The 18688-nt window shown below is 53.2% G+C and overlaps 2 protein-coding genes across 3 annotated transcripts in view; one reads left to right on the top strand and one right to left on the bottom strand.

The window, feature by feature from the left end:
• Nucleotides 1-9911, bottom strand: part of SYMPK (symplekin scaffold protein) — a 35535-nt gene extending 25624 nt beyond the window's left edge. Inside the window, exons 1-7 of the mRNA XM_046682458.1 lie at nucleotides 9826-9911; nucleotides 6443-6565; nucleotides 6224-6289; nucleotides 4850-4903; nucleotides 4682-4755; nucleotides 2247-2373; nucleotides 1273-1522 (exon numbers count right to left, since the gene is read on the bottom strand). Of these exons, the coding sequence (XP_046538414.1) occupies nucleotides 1273-1522; nucleotides 2247-2373; nucleotides 4682-4755; nucleotides 4850-4903; nucleotides 6224-6289; nucleotides 6443-6547 (676 nt within the window). The 5' untranslated portion in view covers nucleotides 6548-6565; nucleotides 9826-9911. The remainder of the gene's footprint in view (nucleotides 1-1272; nucleotides 1523-2246; nucleotides 2374-4681; nucleotides 4756-4849; nucleotides 4904-6223; nucleotides 6290-6442; nucleotides 6566-9825) is intronic.
• Nucleotides 9912-10786: 875 nt separating this feature from the next.
• FOXA3 (forkhead box A3) lies at nucleotides 10787-17832 on the top strand. 2 transcript variants are annotated; one of them, XM_046683566.1, is made up of 3 exons: nucleotides 10805-10982; nucleotides 13503-13578; nucleotides 16074-17832. In XM_046683566.1, the coding sequence occupies exons 1-3, from the start codon at nucleotides 10942-10944 to the stop codon at nucleotides 17052-17054; spliced, it is 1098 nt and encodes a 365-aa protein (XP_046539522.1). In that variant the 5' UTR covers nucleotides 10805-10941; the 3' UTR covers nucleotides 17055-17832. The 2 variants fall into 2 exon arrangements, with proteins under 2 accessions (XP_046539523.1, XP_046539522.1); XM_046683567.1 differs by lacking the exon at nucleotides 13503-13578 and having other exon boundaries at nucleotides 10787-10982.
• Nucleotides 17833-18688: the final 856 nt, after the last annotated feature.

Here is an 18688-nt window from a genome sequence, read left to right as displayed (position 1 = left end):
GGAGAGAGACCCTTGTACATGAATGGCCGTGAATGGCTGACAAAACCACAGAAAACTGAGTGGTTGATGAGTCCTGAGATGGACCATAAATGAGTATAAAAATTTAGTGATGAGGATGCTCAAAGCATGGGCTCGCAATAGAAAAACTAGAAATAATGTTAAATGTTCAACTATAGGCAACTGTATGAACTACATTGATGTGAAACCTTGAATGCGTATAGATGTGTATATACACATTGACACAGAGCTCAAGGTGCCTTGTACCAACACTCTCCTCCATCCAGTCCCCAAAAGTTAACCCACCTAACTCTGGTGGATATCTTTCTCGACATTTTTTTCCTATACAAAAACATAATGACCGCCACATTAGCTGACATAGTGAATAAAAAAGCTAATCTATGAACAGAGATTGCTTAATAGAATGTGATGTAACCATACTATGGAATATTGTGTAGGAAATGAACATGACTTTGACAGATAAAGATGTAACTAGAGATATTACTGTTGAGTTAAAACGGCTGTCAAACAATACACAAGAAGAGCTAGTATTTATGGAATGCTCACTCTACCAGCCACATTAACTCACCAAATGCCATATCTACATCCTAAGGTAGATGCCAGAATAATGACCCCCAATTTATCAATGACGAAACAAGCTCAGAGAGAATAGGTCGCTTGCCCAATGGTAGAGAAGAGATTCAAACACACTCTATGCCTCTCTGCTGACAATATAAAGCATGATCCTGTTTTTTTTTTCACAAACACAAGAGCCAACAAATGTGCAAACTAAGACTATAAACATCCAACTATCTCTCCCTGCATAGAAAAGGTCCGGAAGGAAACAACACTCTCAGCAGAACTTCCCTCTGGGAAGCAGGACCAGGGGAGGGGGCTTCCCCTTTACACCCCTCTAGATTTACTGCATGACATTTCAGGCGTGTGCACGTACGAGCTTTATAATTTGCAAGGAAGAAAGCCATAAAACTAGCCAGCATTAACTAAGTGCTCACGCCCTCACGGAACCCCACTACAAGCCTGTGAAGGGGACTCCCATCATCTCCACTTTACAGAGAGAAAGTGAAGTCAGGAGAGAAGCAGCTTGCCCCAGCTCAGAGTGAGCAGGCGGTGAAGCCGGGATGTGCACCTAGCGCCAGGGTCATCACCACTGTACTGTACTGTCTCCAACAATGAAAAACCAAGAGAAAATGGGAACAGGGAAAGGGGGCCTGCGCAGTGACTGACAAACGACATCAGCTAATGGGCGGCACTCACTGTACTGGATGTAGGGATGGTCGCGAGGGATGCGGTCCAGGCTGATGTCATGCTCCTGGCGTCGGGGCACCTCCGAGTCAGCCATGCGGGGTGACAGGGTGACAATGAGGCCCTCCACAAACTTGATGGCATGGGTGCGGATGCCGTCATTGTCAGAGTCCAACAGCAGGATGATGTCCCCAGCCATGGCAGACACCATGTCCCAGCAGGCCTCCTGGAGCTCACTGATGACCCGTGACTTCACCATCCACTGCAGGCAGGCCAGGGAGGGATGGACAGACAGACAGAGAGATAGGGACGAGACATCTATTGCCAACTCCACCACTACCCAGAGATGCATAAATGATGACGAATACATTCACTTGGGAACATTTACTGAGTTACAACTCTGTTCCCGGCTCTGTACTACATGATGGAACATGGGACAGGGCCCAGTGGTGATCAAGGCAGGTGTGGTCCTGTCCTCATGAGATTCACAGACAGTGATAACCCAGAGTGATGAAGGCTCAAATCTTAAGGAAGACAAAGGAATAACAAAGCTAACTTCACAAGCTGGTGGCAGAGAGTGAATGGACTCATTCATTTCATTAATGCTAATAAAAGTCACACCACAGGGTTTTCTCTCCATTATAGCATTTACTACAGTCTGTAATTAACATTTCTGTGATTCTTTGATTAGGGTGTCCCCCTCACTGAGCCCTGAGCACCATGATGGCAGGACCCAGCCCATCCTGGTCACAGAGGTACTTGGAAATGTTTGTTGAATGCATAAATGAACGGATGGAAGGATGGGTTAATGGCAAGTCTCTGGACATTAGACAATGTTAAATCCCCTCGTTGTCTGTTCCCAAAGATCAATAGCACATCTTGCCTATAAAGAATCTGATGTGACCCTGGTTTTGAACTCCACCAGATGAGTCTGTAAATGAAAGCTGTCAGGTCGGGATGCCCCTGCGTGGGGAGGGAGCGCTCACCTGCAGGGCCACCTTGTAGAGCTGGGTCATGGTGAGGATGGCCTTCTTCACCACATTCACGTTCTCGTCCCTCAAGAGCATGTTGAGGTTCGCGATCAGTTTCAGCAGTAACTCAATGTCTCGCTTGCTGGGGGAGGGAGGAAAAAGGGCAAGGTCAAGGTGGTCTCTGGGTAGGTGACGGGAGCCTGGAGTCCACGAGGAAAGGGAAATCAGGGTGAGTGTGTCTGGAGACAGGAACGGAGGTGGGCAAAGTCAGGGACGTACCTGTCTTGTCTACCAGCATATCAGAAGCGGAGAACAATGCCTGGCCCCTTTGGACAGAGCTGCGCCCAAACTCTCTATCTAGATTGGTCCTGCAACCCCCACTCTCGTTCTCTTAGTGCCCTGCTGTTTACATAGCGGGCAGCAGAGCCAGATAAGTGTGAATCTGGGCAGGCAATTTGTCTCCTTTAGAATAGTAACTTTGTCCCATTTAGAACAGTATCTACCTCATGACTCATGAAAATTGCAAGTAGACATATAAAGTGGTTAGAACAGCAGAGAAAGCATTCAATAGACATTCGCCACGATTCCCACAAGGCACTTGCTTTATGTAATCACTAGTTTTGTTTACTAACTTGTTTACCTAAGTTGGAGGGCTCTGAAAGCGGGGGACCCTTCGCAGTCTGAGTACTAGCAGAATCTCATTTTTTTGTTGAAGAACGAAAGGCCTTCAATAAATATTTGTTCAATGAATACAGAAATTTAAAAAGGCCACACCTAGAGCTCAGAATATAACTTTCACAGCATGTTACATACTGAAATTAAATGTCAAGCTAATCAGTCAAAAAATACGAAATTCAACTGTCAGCTACATGGAGGCTGGAATAATATGTTTTTACTCACTGCTGTATTTCTACATCCTGACACAAATGCCTGGTAAACAGCAGGCTCGTGATACATATCTGCTGAGGACACAGCTTTCTTTGCAAACTCAGGAAACTTACCACAAATTCTCCCAGTAAAAGGCAGAGACTGAGAATTTGGACAACGGCATTACAGACATGGGTTAAAATCCCAGCCCTGTCACACACTGGCTATGTGACCTTAGGAAACTCACTTCACCTCCCTGAGTCACAGTTTGTCCTCAGTTAAACGGGCCAAACAATTAAGCCACAGTGTCATTCTGAGGATCAAATAACAAAGGAGGTGAAGCACGTAACACAGTGCCTGAGGAACAGAAAACACTAACTAGAGCCTACTTGACTTCCTCCCAGCCACAAAGCCTCCAGCAAATGTTTAAGGAACACATGACTCAGCTTGAGCAAGTCACTTCAACCTCCTGAGCCTCAGTTTCTCTTTCCCTTAAAGGCTGGTCGCAAAGTCTCCATCCCCAAGGCTGCTGAGATTACAGGCGACAACAGAGGAGAGGATTTATCACAGGGCGTGGCAGAGCAAGCCTGCCAGTGGTTACTATTCTGATTCAACTCTTGCTCAACAAATACGTACGCAGCCCCTCATATGTGCCAACACTGTTCCAGGCACTGGGATACAGTGGTCCCAAGAGAGAAAAGTCCTGCCCTCAAGGAGCTGACACTTTTCTGGGGAAGAGAAGCATCAAGGTGATTTCAGCTAATGCGAACACTATAAGGAACGCGCAGATGGGGTGCCAGGGGTGTGGGGCTGCACTGGCATGGCCTGGAAGGGCTCGCTGAGGAAGACTAGAGGGAAGCGAGGGAGCAAGCCACGTGGCTTTCTGGGCGTGAGTGTCCCTTGCAGGCACAGCAAATGGAGAGGTTGTGAAGGGCAACAGTTTTTTGAGGAACAGGGAAGCCAGGAGACACAAGCAAAGATGAGACAGGCCTCCAGAAGGAGATGAGGCAAGGGCGAGGGGTTTGAGTTTCAACCTAAGTGGACCAGTGGGCCAGTAGGGGTCTGAGAGTGGGAAGCGCCAAGGTCTGATTTACATTCTAGAAGGATCACTCTGGCTGCCGTGTGCAAGAGAGGAAGCAGAAAATGAGTACAGTGTTTTCTTTTGGGGGGATGAAAATGTTTTGGAACTAAGCTGTCAATGTGCTAAATGCCACTGAATTACTCACTTAAAAATAGTTAATGTAATGTTATGTGAATTTCACTTCAATTAAACAAAAAGAGTAGAGGCAAGGAACCAGATAGAAGGCCACCGAAGTCATCTAGGCAGGAGGTAGCGATGGTTTGGACCAGCGAACAGCAAGGGAGGTGATTGAAAAATGGTCCGACGCTGTTCACATTCTGACGGTAGAGGCGACAGTCCTCACTGACGACGCGGATGTTAAGCGTGGGAGAAGCAGAGGAATCGTGGATGAGCCCCAGATCTACACCTTCTTAAGTATTTGCTGGGGAGTCAGCGTGCATGGGAGGGAGAAGGGGTCTGGGAAGCAGAGGTGAGGTGGGGAGCACCCTGCGCCACCCCATACCATGCCTCCTCGATGAAGCCGATGACAAATTTGCGCACTTCAATCGACTTGTCTGCTTGGAAAGCGATGATCTCCTGCCAACATGAGGAAGAAGGTGGGTGAAGGCTGTACCAGGATCCATCCCCTCACCGCTGCACCCACACCCTCTCTCTCCCGTCGGTCACTCACATCCAGGAAGTTGTCCAAGAGTGTGGGATCTTTGTTGATGATCAGTTCCTGGACCTAGAAGGAGACGGGATGGGGAGGAGGGACACACATATAAAACCAAGGTCTAACCAGTGCAGACAGGATCCTGTAGGGAAAAGAGCATGGAGGCAGGCAGCAGACAAACTCAGTTCGAATCTGCCACTCCCTGCCATGGCCTGGCCAAGTGGCTCCCCCGAGTCTCAGTATGCTCTTCTGTAAAATGGGGACCTTAAACACCAACTCACAGGGCTACTGTGAGGCTGCAGTAGGAAAATCCTACGAGACGCAGGTGCTGGCAGATAGAGGGTACGTGATCCAGAAAGGGGCTGAAGCAAACAGGGAAGCGCTGCAGGACTCCTGCCTCCCTGAGGGGTGGCCTTGTCTCACCCGTCCATCCGTTCTCCCCACGCTCCTCCCGCTTCTCCTCCCCCTTCACACGGCCACAATTCAGCACGCATTTTGTGACAGTGAGAACCCGTAGCTGCCAGGCTCCCTGGAACAAGCCGTTCCACAGACATTCTCACAGAAGCCTCGTGCCAGCACAGGACTGGCTCCTACAACCCACAGAGCGGCTGCTGAATGGCCCTCACAGCCACCCCACGAGGGAGGCCCCGTCAGCAGTCCACTCTACTGCTGAGGTGGAGTTGGCTACCCAAGGCCACACTCTGAGCTAGCGGCAGAACTGGGGTTCTCACTCAGGCAACCCGACCCCTGAACCTCTGAACTCCACCTGCCTCCTGCTCTGAACCACACCCAGGCCCCCCAATCCCCCTTGTCTCTGCCTTTCCACAAGCGATTGTGCCCTCTGCTTGAGACGCTCTCCCTCTCTCACGTGGCCTGCTTCTCTCCTTCTTCTTCCTGTCTCAGCTCAGATATCCCCTCCTCCAGAAAGCCCTCCCTGACTCCCTACCCCTAGGCTGGGTCAAGAGTCCTCTCTGGGCTCCTCCATGCCAGCCCTGCCCGCTCTGGGTCCTCACTGTCTGGTGACCTGCATGTCTTCCCCACTGGACAGGACCCCGGCAGACAGGAAACACAGGGATGAAGAGCATAGGATTCGGAGTTGGGATCCAGCATTCAAGTCCTAGTCCAGCCAGCTCCTAGCTGAGCGACCCTGGACTAATTCCTTAAGCTCTGAGACTCTGCTTCTTTCTGTATAAAATGGGGAGGAAATTGCCTGCCTCATAGAGCTTTTATGAGAATTGAAGGAGAAGATGCCTGTGCAGCACGGAGCACCACGCTGGCATATCCTAAGTGCTACAATGTGGACACTAGTGTTACTTCCATGTCTTCTTTCTCACGGGTTCCCATCCCCTCTCCCCTTGTCCTGCTTAGCCCAGCATCAGCCTGCCCCCTCACCTGTTTGAGCACTGTGATCTTTGAATCGTTGGTGATCAGCGCTGCCTGGTTGAGGAGATCCACCACCTGGAAGGAGAGGGAGAGGCAGAGGATGGTGCTAGCCTTGCCAGCCCAGCCCCTTCGCATTTCCTGGGCTCTGACACCTGGTGGGGGGGGGGGGGGATCGCCCAAAGACAGGGGCTGTGCCTCCCCACTCCAAGCCCCCCTCTCCATGCTCACTCTCTCTGAGGTGGTCATGCCATCGATGCCTGGCCCCTCCTCTTGTGTGAAAAACTGTGATGCCACGCTCCGGCGAGTGACGCTGTCCCCACTGCTGCCTGCCATGGCTGCTGTCGGTACTCCCTGGAGAAGAGGAGAGATCAAGCTCTGGGTCCCTGTGATGGGCTGGACCTTCACCCTGCCATCCACAAAGGCTCAACCCTCCTTTCCAGCCTGTCCTGTCCCTGCTGGGTCTTCTGAAGCCCCTCCCCCTGCAGGGTCTGTCTCAGATTGTATGTGTACATGATGGTTGTAATTTCGGGGAGACCGATGTCTCCCAAGTCAGAGGCAGTACCTCACGGAGAACCAAGCCTGGCCTTCAGAACTTTACACATAAGGGGCTGACCACACACATCTGTTGAATCCTGAACAAATGAACGCATGGCAGCCACCTCGCCGGTTTCAGTGCTTCCTGTCTCTCCATCTGGGCTCACTCTGGACTGGATACCAGAGCAAGCTTTTTTTTTTTAAAGATTTTATTTTTTTTCCATTTTTCTCCCCAAAGCCCCCCGGTACATAGTTGTGTATTTTCAGTTGTGGGTCCTTCTAGTTGTGGCATGTGGGACGCTGCCTCAGCGTGGTTTGATGAGCAGTGCCATGTCCGCGCCCAGGATTCGGACCAACGAAACACTGGGCCGCCTGCAGCGGAGCGCGCGAACTTAACCACTCGGCCACGGGGCCAGCCCCCAGAGCAAGCTTTATAAACCACAGTTCTGAGGACACCAGTCACAGGGTCCTGCACACAGTGAGTACCTGAGACGTCAGAAAAGGCCAAGTCAAGTACGCTTTGTTTCAGCCATTTCCTGGAATATTATGGAGATGTTTTTAAAAAGGAGGGGGCAGACTTTTGGGCATCTGTCCCAAAGTCACACTGGCAAAGTATGAAATAAGAAAGATATGATATCAATTACAGCACTATTCCTAATAGCACAAGACTATTAGCAACTCAAGCGTTCTTAGATAGGGAGACTGGCTAAAAAACTATGATACATCCACATAATAAAATACCATGCGACTGTAGAAAGGAATGAGGGAGGGGATAAAAAAGAATGAGGAAAATCGCTATACGCTGATAAACAGTGGGCTCCAGCATATATTAAGTGAAAAGAAGCAAAGTGGAAGGCAGTGTTTTCAGTATGCTCCCTTTTTATAAAAGAAAGGGAAGTACGTACATACATTAAAGACAGAAAAAAACTGAAAACTGAAAAGATAAACCAAAAAGCAGAAGAGGGAGGAAAGGGGAAAAATGTTTGGTGGATCTCAGTGTATTATCATCATAAAAAGATGTCCCCACAGCCTGTTGCACCAGAGGAGTATATGCGATTCAATCCATTTCCGTCCAGTCTGTCTGTAGAGACAGAAGGCTCTGAGGCGAGGAGCAGCGGGGTCTCTTTCCTCTTCTGTAAACAGGGATGGGCACAGTCTTTCCGCCCCAGGACTATCCTGAGGGGGAGATGAGTGAACACCCGCAGCAAACGTGAGGGAAGCAGAACTACTACTTTTATGTGCACAGAAAAGATCTGAAGGAAACCGCATAAACCATTAACAATAATTCAAGGAGCAGGAAAAAGATGCGTCTTTCAAAAGGACCTTAATGGACTGTCCCCAGGTGTCACTCACCAGGTGTGTGCTGAACGAATGACCGTCCAGCAGCCTCCTTCCTAGTCCCCCCGCTGACGCTCACCCGACATCTGGCTTAGAGCGGAAGCCACTGTCCTCACCAAGGCCGAGAAGACCTTATCCGATCGGGCCCCTTCTACCTGTTTTCCGCTCTCTGCTCCAGCCGCCCTGGCCTCCGTGTCCCCTGAACACGCCAAACACGCCCCTTCCCCAAAGCCCTCGAGCTTCTCTTCCTCTGCCTGGAATCCTCCTCCCCGCAGACAGTGGCACAGCTCTCTCCCTCCTCATTTCCTTCAGGTCTCAACTCAAAAATCTCGGTGTGGACGTCTTCCCTGACCACCCTAGTTCAGATTTCGATTTCCTCTCCCTCCCCAACACCAACTCTGTGAGGCAGGCACTATTTTAATCTCCATTTTACAGATGAGGAAACTTGGAGGCCAGGGAGGTAAAGCCACTGGGCCGAAGGCTTGCAGTTGGTAAGATGGAGACCAGCACCGTGGTCCTCCACGCTCTGCGGGACGCCTGTCTGAGAGCAGTTGCTTCTCCGCCCCAGGTCTGCTCACGCACGCCAAGGGGCACGGCCACCCGACAGCAGCATGCGCCGTCCCCCATCAGAACACAGTGAACCTTTCACCACGAACCTTCCACTCTCTTCATGATGCTAACACGTTGCCATCCACCAAAATGTTTTACCCTCTGTCCTTCCTCTTCCACTTTTTGGCTTATTCTTTTATTTTTTTAAAAACATATACACATACTTCCCCTTTTTTGGTAAAAAGGGAGCTTAAAATAAACACTGTCTTCCACTTCGTTTGTTTTCACTTAACATATGCCAGAGGCCACTCTCTATATCAGCGGATAGATTTTCCTCATTTCTCCCCCCTCATCTCTTTTTACAGCTGCATAGTATTATGCAGATGTCATCAGTTCCTTCCTGCCAGTCTCCCCTGTTAAAGAACATTCGGGGTGTTCGCAGTCTTTGGCCATCACCAGCAATCACTGTTTCCTTCCCCTCCTGGTGCACTCCTTACGGAGTCCCACGGCCCCACTCCCACCTGGGAGTATGACGACTGCCCTCTTTTACACCGAGCGGCCCCACGAGCATCTTTCATTCATTCAACCAACACTAAGTGGGCGTCTTCGGTGTGACCAGCACCCACACAGTCTCTGCCCCCTAGAGCTCACGGGCACAGCCGCGATCAAACAGCCACACAAATACACGTCCAATAACAAACCAGACCACACGTGACGTGAAGGAAAGGAACGGGGGCCTATGAGAGCGGGGAGCCTGCGGATTTCGGGACGGAGGGCGGGAAAGGAGGGCTTCGCGGAGGAAGTGACGTCGGCGCCGAGCCCCGAGCGATGAATGGGAGGCAGCCAGGCGGAATGGGGAAAAGGGAGACAGCGTGTGCCACCGGCCTGCGGCGGGAAGTCGCAGGGCGAGTTTGAGGAAGCGAAAGGCCGGTGCAGCTGTGCCAAGTGGGGAAGGAGCAAAGAGGCAGAGTCGAGGCCGGCCAGGCCGACGCGCCTCGGGGGCCACGTTGGAACTTCGCCCTGAGGGCACTGGGGAGCCCCGGGAGGGTCCTGAGCTGGGGAAGACGCTGAGGTCCCGGACGTCACGGCTCCTCTCTCTTCGCAGCGCCCCCAACCCCCAGCCGGCGCCCCTGCCGCTTCAGGGTCCCTCCTCCTTTCGTCCCCGGGCCCCCATGCCGCCCCTCGCTCACCGCAGCTCCGGCCTCCGTCCCCCTCGCGCCCCCTCAGCAGCGCCTCTCCACAGACGCCGCCGCCATCTTCCGTTCGCCGCCGTGCCACTGCGCACGCGCTGCACCTGCAAGGGTCGCCGGGAAATGCAGTCCACACCGCGGCCCGACCCCGCCCCTACCTCACGCCGCTAGAGCTGCTTTCCGCCCTCCCCCGCAGATGACGACTCCGGGCCAGCACTTCATTTCCGGCCTTCTGATGCCATCCCTTCTGGGAAATGTAGTCCTTTGGCAGAGGCGCGGGACGGAAAGCGAGTTAGAGGCTTCTGGGAAATGGAGTTCACAGAGGTTCTGAGTCCCTGGACGGCTGGTGTTGGAAAGGGTGGAGAGTTCGGGCGGCAAAGCTCCTCCGTCTTGGACGTGGTCTGCTGCCATAGTGGGGTCTGAGCAGAGGCCCCGATCCCCTCCACCTTTGGTCCTGACCATTTACACATCTGGAGCATTTCCAGCTGTCAGAAGCTTGAGTCTTCCAGTCCGTGCAGTAGGAATGTGGTTTCGAGGGTCTCTTACCGGTCTTTCTACTGGCACATCTGGACCCCTGGAGCGCACTGCGCTCTGCGCCCCCTTCCTCTGCGGCGGTCACGCTGCGCTCTGGCTATTCGCTCTCTCCTGTCGAGATGATGAAGCCCCCTGGGGCAGAAGGGCGCCAGAGTTCTGCCCTCGGGGCCCTTAGCATCAGCAGTGCCTCCCACCAGCAGCACCCTCCCTCTTCTGCCATCTCCAGCTCTCGCGTCCCCGGGCTGCGGCTCCCGGCGCCTGAGGTCTATCTCCTCGCAATCCCGCAGGGGGCGCCCCAGTCCGAGCGCGCCGCCCTCGGGGAGGCGGGAGGGGAGCCCGGGGCGGGTGAGGGCGGGCGGGCGGGCGGGCGGGGGGGGGGGGGGGGGCCCGGCTATAAAGCGGGGCCGCCCCCCCCGGGGCCCGGGGCGGCGGGGACCCCGGGCGGTCGGACGGGCGGGCGCCGGTCGGAACTCGGGCCGTGCCGGCTGAGAGATCCGAAGCGCTCGATTCCCCCCGGGCCGGAGCGGGGGCGGGTGGGGGCGCAGGCCCGGGGGATGCTGGGCTCGGTGAAGATGGAGGCCCATGACCTGGCCGAGTGGAGCTACTACCCGGAGGCGGGCGAGGTGTGTCCTCGGGGATGGCGGAGCGGGAAGAGGGGGACAGGAATCAGGGTGCGGGCTTAAGTGGGAGCAAGGACCGGGGTGTGGGGCTCAAAGGGGGGCCCCAACTAGAGTTTAGGAGCTGAGGAACTAGAGACACGAAGACCAGGTGTAGGAGTCAGGGACCGAGGGTAAGGCAGGCGAGCGCGGTTTAGGTAGGCTAGTCCGAGTGAGCGCTTACATGAGAGTCGGGAAAATTTAGGCAAGGGTCAGATCATAGCTTAAACCTGAGGGCTGGGTGTTAGGGACCCAAAATCCAAGAGATTAAAATTAACAAATCAAGGATAAGAATCGGAGCTCCAGGACAGGGGACAGAGCTGGGAGATGAGGAAATGAGATTCAAAGCTGGGGGGAAACAGAGGGACTAAGAGATAGGAGAGAGAGGTCACCATGAAGGGAAGCCTGAGGTGGGAGCTCAGGGTTAGAATATAGTGTTAAAGATGGGGGTTCTGGGGTAGAAATCAGAATTAGGGTTCAGGGCTAAGGATCCAGGTAGCAGTCTAAGATAAGGTCAGAAATAGGGGTTGGTGCTCAAGGGTAAAAGATGGAGGTGCTTAGAGATGAAGTTTGGCTTTGGGAATTTGAAATAACAGGTGGGTTAGAGTTGGGGCTCAGATAGATGGGAGCCCAAATGGGATCCGAGTTGGGAACGTGAAAGCAGGAGATTGAGCAATAGGTTTGGCAGGAGAGGGGTCGATCGCCATTCCTCCCTATCCGTATTTAGGACCCTCACCCCTCTGAACTGAACTTCAGTGGTGTAATTGTTATTAGAGACCCTCAGCAGGGATTCTGCTTGGAGGCTGGAGGGTTTCAGATTTCTCACCTACCCCCCTCCTTCCAGCAACCTCCAGTAATTGCTAATGTCCTCACCAGTCTCATCTCAGACAAGGCCGCCCTGGAGTGACAGGATGGGGGTATATCTTAATTCCCTCCGAAGACAGAAAGTCCCCCTCTAGGTCTAACTCCCATTCCTCTTGCTGCAAGGACTCCTCCTTAGCTCACTCTCTCTATAGTCAAAATTGTGAAGTGGAGGGAGGGGCGGGGTCCTAGTCAGAGGGTTATGGGGGTCTGGATGCTTGGGTTCCTAATTGGAAGGGGACTGTGGGCTTGAGTGGGGTTTGGAGCTGGAATAGTTGAGCTCTCCAAGGAGACTGAGATGTGGGGGTTACAGGGGCCCCAGCGTGCCTGAGTCCTGGGTCTGGGGTTTGAAGCTGTAGGGTGGGACTCCCGGATCCCCAGGCCTTTGGGGCTTGGCAAGGTGCCCGGGAGGGGCCAGTGCTGGGGCTGTGGAGGTGTGAGGTGCACGTGGGGTGGGGCAGGCCGGCTGGGGAAAGGATTGGGAATGTTGAGAGGTGGAGGCGGGGCGGCTGGGGGTGTCACTTTTTTGGTGGGGGAGGTGGAGACCAGGTTGGACACAGAAGCTCCCAGGCAGTGGGGGGACCCCGGCTAAACCTCCGGAGAGCTCAGAGTCTGGGGACGTGATTTAAGGGAACCGACCACAAATCTGTTTTGGAGGTGCATCTTCAGAAGTGGATGGTGGGGGTCTAGGATGGAGGAATTGTTATTTGGGGCTCAGTCTGAAGTTTGGCGTGGAAATTGTGTCAGAAATCGAGGGGCAGTCTAGAGATGATCAGCATTTGGGGGCATATCTTGGAAGAGCCAACACATGGGGGGCTGGAAATGGAGATATTGTCTGAGGATCTCCCCAGCCTCCCCATCAGCCGAGCCACCTCCTCCCATTGGATCGGAACAATGGGAAGAGGACATCTGCGCTCGCTCAGCAGCGGAGAACTAAGAGGCCCCCAAAACTGCTTCTTGCCCACCACCCCCTCCTGCTGGGGTGATGTTGACCCCCCCCACACCACACCAGGCTGGCTCCCAGTCTGGAAGGAAATTGGGAACTTATCACCCTGGGGCGTCCCCACTGGCCTCCGGTTCTCACAGATCAGCTGGTCCAACTGCTTCCCCATTTTAGAGATGGAAAACCAGAAGCCTGTCGGAGTGTTGGGGGGCTGTTTGAGGTCCTGGGCTGGGGACAGGGACTAGAAACTAGGCTTCTGGCATCACACTGCCTCCTTCTGCTCCCTGTCACACCTTCCTCCAGAGACAATGAGGAAATGAAAGGGGAGAAATTCCAGCCTCCTGGGTGGGGGTGCAGGTCCCCTGAGGGCTTTCCCCCTAATCTCAGCCCCACCCCGGCGGGGGAGATCCGGCTCAGACCCGGACACTGGGGGTTCATCCCAGCCCCAGGGCGTGGGAAAGCCTAGGGTGGATTAGGGCAGCTGGAGTGCTTGAGGTCAGACCTCAAGGAGAACTTCCGGGTGGGTGGGGAGCCAGAAAAGGAGGGCCCTGGGGTCCCAGTCTATCTTCCACTGTGATACAGGAGAGTCTAACTGAGATGGAGAAGGGGGACGGGGTGGCAGATGGATTTAAGAACTCTCTGTGGATCCCTCATCTCTGAAGGACCCTCTTCCTTTATTCTAGGGAGGGGGCAGGACCAGCCTACCAGCGGGGAGACCAGTGCATGGGGGAGGGGAGCAGCTGCGGCTCCAATTTCCATGTGAGAGTTCTGGGGGAGACGGTGATGCCGAGGGAAGGAGGGCGCTAGATACAGAGATGTGCTGAAGGAGAAAGAGAGATGAGGGGTGGGAGAGGAGTGGGGTAGAGGGAGACAGAGGGAGAGAGAGTGCCAAGGAAGAGAAAGAGATGGGAGAGAGCAGGTGGAGGGGAGAGGACAGAGGAGAGAGAGATGGGGTTGGGGAGAGTCACGAGGAGAGAAAGGCAGAAGAGGGAGAGACGGGGGAGACAGTAGGGAGGAGAGAAAGACGGGGAGAGAGAAAAGGAGAGAGTGTGAGGGGCAGAGGGGGAAAGGGAAAGACAGCAGGGGAGAGATGGACATGGAGAGTAGGAGAGGGAGGGACTATAGTGGTACAGAGGCAGGGAAAGAGATGGACAGAGACACAGAGACACGGGAGAAGAGAGCTCCCTGGAGAGACACACGAAGAGAGAGGGACAGTTTCTGATTGGAACTCAGACCTGGGTTGCTTGCCACCTGTTCCTGACTCCTTGAGTGACCCTGGCAATTCCCTTTTCTCTCTGCGCCTTGGGACCTGCAGACACTTACAGTGACGGGGGATAAGACAGGGTTCCATGGACTCCAAGCAAAGATGGCACCTGCCAGAGCTACAAGTAGCATCCCCAGTACCCAAGACCCCAGCGGGGGCAGGGAGCAGGGCAGCTGGGCGGATGGAGGATTGAGGGAGAGAGGATGGAACACAGTGGATGAAAGGGGCAAAAACACACAGAAAGAGAGAAATCACCACCCACCATGCATCAGTTTTCCTTGCTCATCTTGTCCTCTTCCCACTGGTCTGTCAGCTCCACGGGGCAGACATCACAGTCTGTCTTGGTCACTGCTTTTATAGCATGATCCAGAACACCGATCTGGAGCCAGACTGTGTGCATTCAGAATCCCAGTTCTGCCTCTTCCTTGCTGTGTGACCTGGGACAACCTCTCTGGGCCTCAGCTTGCTCAGCTGTGATATGGGTGTCATCATCACACCTCCCCAGTAGTGCGGTCATAAGGATGAAAAGAGACTTCCTGTGAAGTGCTTGGCGCAGTGCCAGGCACAGAGGAGGTGGCCAATAAATATTTGTTGAGTGGGTGCAAGACTATATAGAGGGTTATTTAGAGGGCCATAGCAGCGTCTATCGTATTGCACTGAGCCAAGCTGCATGTTTTTCCCCATTTGAACATTTCTGAAAATGGGATGAGTTTTACAGTCAATGGTGTCTACTGATTATAATTGACAGTGTTTTTTTCCATTCTCATTGATACTTAAAATAACACTGCAGCTTACAAACGGTGATTTGTCTTAGATTTGATCATACATAGTAAATAGATGATATATATTAGGTTGAAACATAATTTCTGATATTCAAATGCTTTTGACCTGTAAAAACTGTAATTTGGGGCCGGCCCCGTGGCCAAGTGGTTAAGTTCTCTCACTCCGCTACGGCGGCCCAGGGTTTTGCTGGTTCGGATCCTGGGCGCGGACATGGCACTGCTTGTCAGGCCACACTGAGGCGGCGTCCCTCATGCCACAACTAGAAGGACCCACGACTAAAATATACAACTATGTACTCGGGAGATTTGGGGAGAAAAAGCAATAAAAAAAAAATAAAGAAGATTGGCAACAGTTGTTAGCTCAGGTGCCAATCTTTAAAAAAAAACAACAAAATAACTGTAATTTTATAATCTAAGAGCTTGAGAGAGAGCTACACATATAAATTAGATTATTAGATAAATCAGTAGTTCTCAATTTTTATTTTTTTTTTGGTCTCAGGATCTCTTGACACTCAAAAAATTGTTGAGGATCCCGAACAGTTTTCGTTGACGTGGGTTATGTCTTTCCATACTTACCACACTAGAAATTAATACAGAAATTTATAAAATATGTGTTAATTCATTTTAAAATAGCAACAATTTGTTAGTACAAATAACATCTTTTTATTAAAATAGTTATATTTCAAAACATTTAGTGAGAGGAGCGGCACTGTTACCGTTTTTGCAAATCTCCTCAGTGTCTGGTTCAGAAGACAGGTGGCTTCTTGGAGCTCCTTCTCCATTTGGTCTGTTGCAATGTCACTTGTCCTGTGGCCTCTGGAAAACTCCGCTGTACACTCAGAAAGAGGGTCAAAAAGGCTAATAACATCTTGGCATTGTTGTGAAAATAGTTATGACGTCATGGGGACCCTAAAAGGGTCTCAGAGACTGCCCGGGGTGTCCTAGGCCACACTTAGAACCACTGGTGGGCTCCAGTATATGGGAGCGTGGGGGTGGGGATGGGGTCAGGGAGCGTACTTAAAGGTCAGGGAGAAACTTAAAGAGACAGACATTACCTCCTACAGAGAAAGGTAAGGATGGCAGGGTCTTATAGACCAGGCAGGACACACAGACAGACGGACACGCAGTGAGTGGGTCCAGCAACCGTTTGCTGACCAGCAGAGTGGACACTCACTGACCCCCCCTCATCTCTCTTTCTCTCCCCTCAGGTCTACTCTCCGGTGACCCCAGTGCCCACCATGGCCCCCCTCAACTCCTACATGACCTTGAACCCTCTAAGCTCTCCCTACCCCCCTGGGGGGCTCCCTGCCTCCCCACTGCCCTCAGGACCCCTGGCGCCCCCAGCCCCCGCCGCGCCCCTGGGGCCCACCTTCCCAGGCCTGGGTGCCAGCAGCGGTGGAGGCAGCAGCTCAGGATACGGGGGCCCGGGCCCGGGGCTGATGCATGGCAAGGAGATGCCGAAAGGGTACCGGCGGCCCCTGGCGCACGCCAAGCCGCCGTATTCCTACATCTCGCTCATCACCATGGCCATCCAGCAGGCGCCGGGCAAGATGCTGACGCTGAGCGAGATCTACCAGTGGATCATGGACCTCTTCCCCTACTACCGGGAGAACCAGCAGCGCTGGCAGAACTCCATCCGCCACTCGCTGTCTTTCAATGACTGCTTCGTCAAGGTGGCGCGCTCCCCAGACAAGCCAGGCAAGGGCTCCTACTGGGCCCTGCACCCCAGCTCAGGTAACATGTTTGAGAATGGCTGCTACCTGCGCCGCCAGAAGCGCTTCAAGCTGGAGGAGAAGGCGAAGAAAGCGGGCAGCGGGACCTCCACCTCCAGGAACGGTGCAGCAGGGTCTGCCGCCTCCACCACCACCCCTGCTGCCACGGTCACCTCCCCGCCCCAGCCTCCACCGCCTGAGCCTGAGGCCCAGGGTGGGGAAGATGTGGGGGTTCTGGACTGTGGCTCCCCGGCTTCCTCCACACCCTATTTCACTGGCCTGGAGCTCCCCGGGGAGCTGAAGCTGGATGCGCCCTACAACTTCAACCACCCTTTCTCCATCAACAACCTGATGTCGGAACAGACACCAGCGCCTCCCAAACTGGACGTGGGGTTTGGGGGCTACGGGGCGGAGGGTGGGGAGCCTGGGGTCTACTACCAGGGCCTCTATTCCCGCTCTCTGCTTAATGCATCCTAGCAGGGGGGTGGGAGCTGGCGGGTAGGGTATGGCTGCAGCTCACACCATCAGGCTTTTGGGGCCTGATCCTTCTGGTGACACTTTGCTTGTCCCGTCAGTTAACATCTTGGTTGGTCTATTACTTACTGTGGTGACTGCCATCTCTGTGGGTATCATGTCAATCCATTGGGTACTGTGATAACTGCCATTGACATCTTGGTGGGCCCTGGTGCTGGGTACTGGTACTGCGAAGACTGCCATGTTGATGGATGTTATTGGTTGATCCATTGGGTGCTCTGATGGCCACCATCTAGGGTGACATTTTGGTTGGTTCTCTGGATGCTGTGATGGACATCCTCTTGGCTGACCCTTTGAGTGTGATGGTGTTACCATTTCAGTTACATCTTCTTTGGCCCATTGGGTGCTGTGGCCATTTCTTTTTTGGTGGACTTGTTGGCCTAGGAAGTGCCAAGTTGGCCACCATCTTGCATAATTTCTGTTTTGGCCCATTGAGTGCTACGATGGCTACCATCTTGGCTGGCTGACATAACCAGTGTTCCATTGTGCACCATGACGGCCACTACAGCCCCTGTGTTGGCCATATCGTTACTGTCTCTTCGGTGTGATTTGAGTGAGGGATGGGGATGAGAATATGCCTTGGTTTTCTCTGGAGCCCATTCCCCACTTCGGTCCCGGAGAAGCCAGAAAGGACTGGTTAGGGTAGGGGGAATTTCTACTGACGTCTGGTTCTTGCCCGGGAAGTGGGATACTGGTTCTGTTTGACCATTAAAGGCACCATTTCTGCCTCTTACTGAATGTCTCTTTTCCTTGGCCAGTGGGCCCTGTGGGGCTTGAACACCGAATTGCTGTTCTCTGGCCCCTCTCCTTCCTGCCCCTAAGAGCTGGCTGCCCCTGGGGGAGGGGCTCAGGGAGGCATCGACTTAACCTTTGGCTCTTTGCTGTCCCTGACCCCAAGGACAGTTTGCTCACAGATAGCAGCCCCCGCAGTGGTGGGGCGAGGGCAACAGGGGGAGGTGGCTCTGCAGTGACCAAGGCCATCTCCCCACCCCACCCCCCACCCCCCAGACACACACCTCTAGCTCTGAGGCTCAGGGAGCCCAGAGGCTGCTTAAGTTTTGGTTAAGCTAGGGAGGAGGGGAAGGGCCAAATAAGGTGTTAATTGAAGGAGACTGTGTGTGTTGGTCTTATCTGTGTTGCGCCTCTGTGGGTCAAAGGATGCGCCCATTGAGGTCCCTGTGGTCTGTCTCAGAGTGTTATTATCTACTGTTTGTATCCCTCAGTTGTGTGGGTTTATATGTCTGTTCGTCTCTGGGTGTGTGCTTACTGTCACCGTCTCAGGATATCAGACTCTCGTGCGTGTGTATTTATTGTGTTGTGTGTGTGGTTCTCTTTGTCCACCTACCCCTGGTCCCTCTGGGTCTCACACTTTTAGGCATGTGTCTCTCTGTCTGTGTCAGTTTGTCTGCATACCCCCTACCACAAAGAGTCTGTGTGTGACTGCATCGGTGTTGTGGGTCTGCCTGTCCTCGTGTGTTTCATGTGTATGTCTGTGAGTCAGCATCTGTCTGTCTGTTTAAAAGAAAGTATGCCTGTCTTTGCTGTGTGCCTGTCGCTGTCGTGCGGAGGGTCTGCTG

Source organism: Equus quagga, chromosome 13, assembly GCF_021613505.1.
Source record: "Equus quagga isolate Etosha38 chromosome 13, UCLA_HA_Equagga_1.0, whole genome shotgun sequence".
In the NCBI taxonomy this organism is placed as follows: Eukaryota; Metazoa; Chordata; class Mammalia; order Perissodactyla; family Equidae; genus Equus; species Equus quagga.
Note: the sequence above shows the minus strand (reverse complement) of the source record. Positions and strands in the feature narration are given on the sequence as shown.

Bases quoted from the DNA above. Each gene is read 5' to 3' on its own strand.
- FOXA3 (XM_046683566.1), top strand. From the start codon at position 10,942: ATGACCTGGCCGAGTGGAGCTACTACCCGGAGGCGGGCGAG. The intron at 10,983-13,502 runs GTGTGTCCTCGG...CCTTTATTCTAG, and splicing joins ACTACCCGGAGGCGGGCGAG to GGAGGGGGCAGGACCAGCCT. The intron at 13,579-16,073 runs GTGAGAGTTCTG...CTCTCCCCTCAG, and splicing joins GCTGCGGCTCCAATTTCCAT to GTCTACTCTCCGGTGACCCC.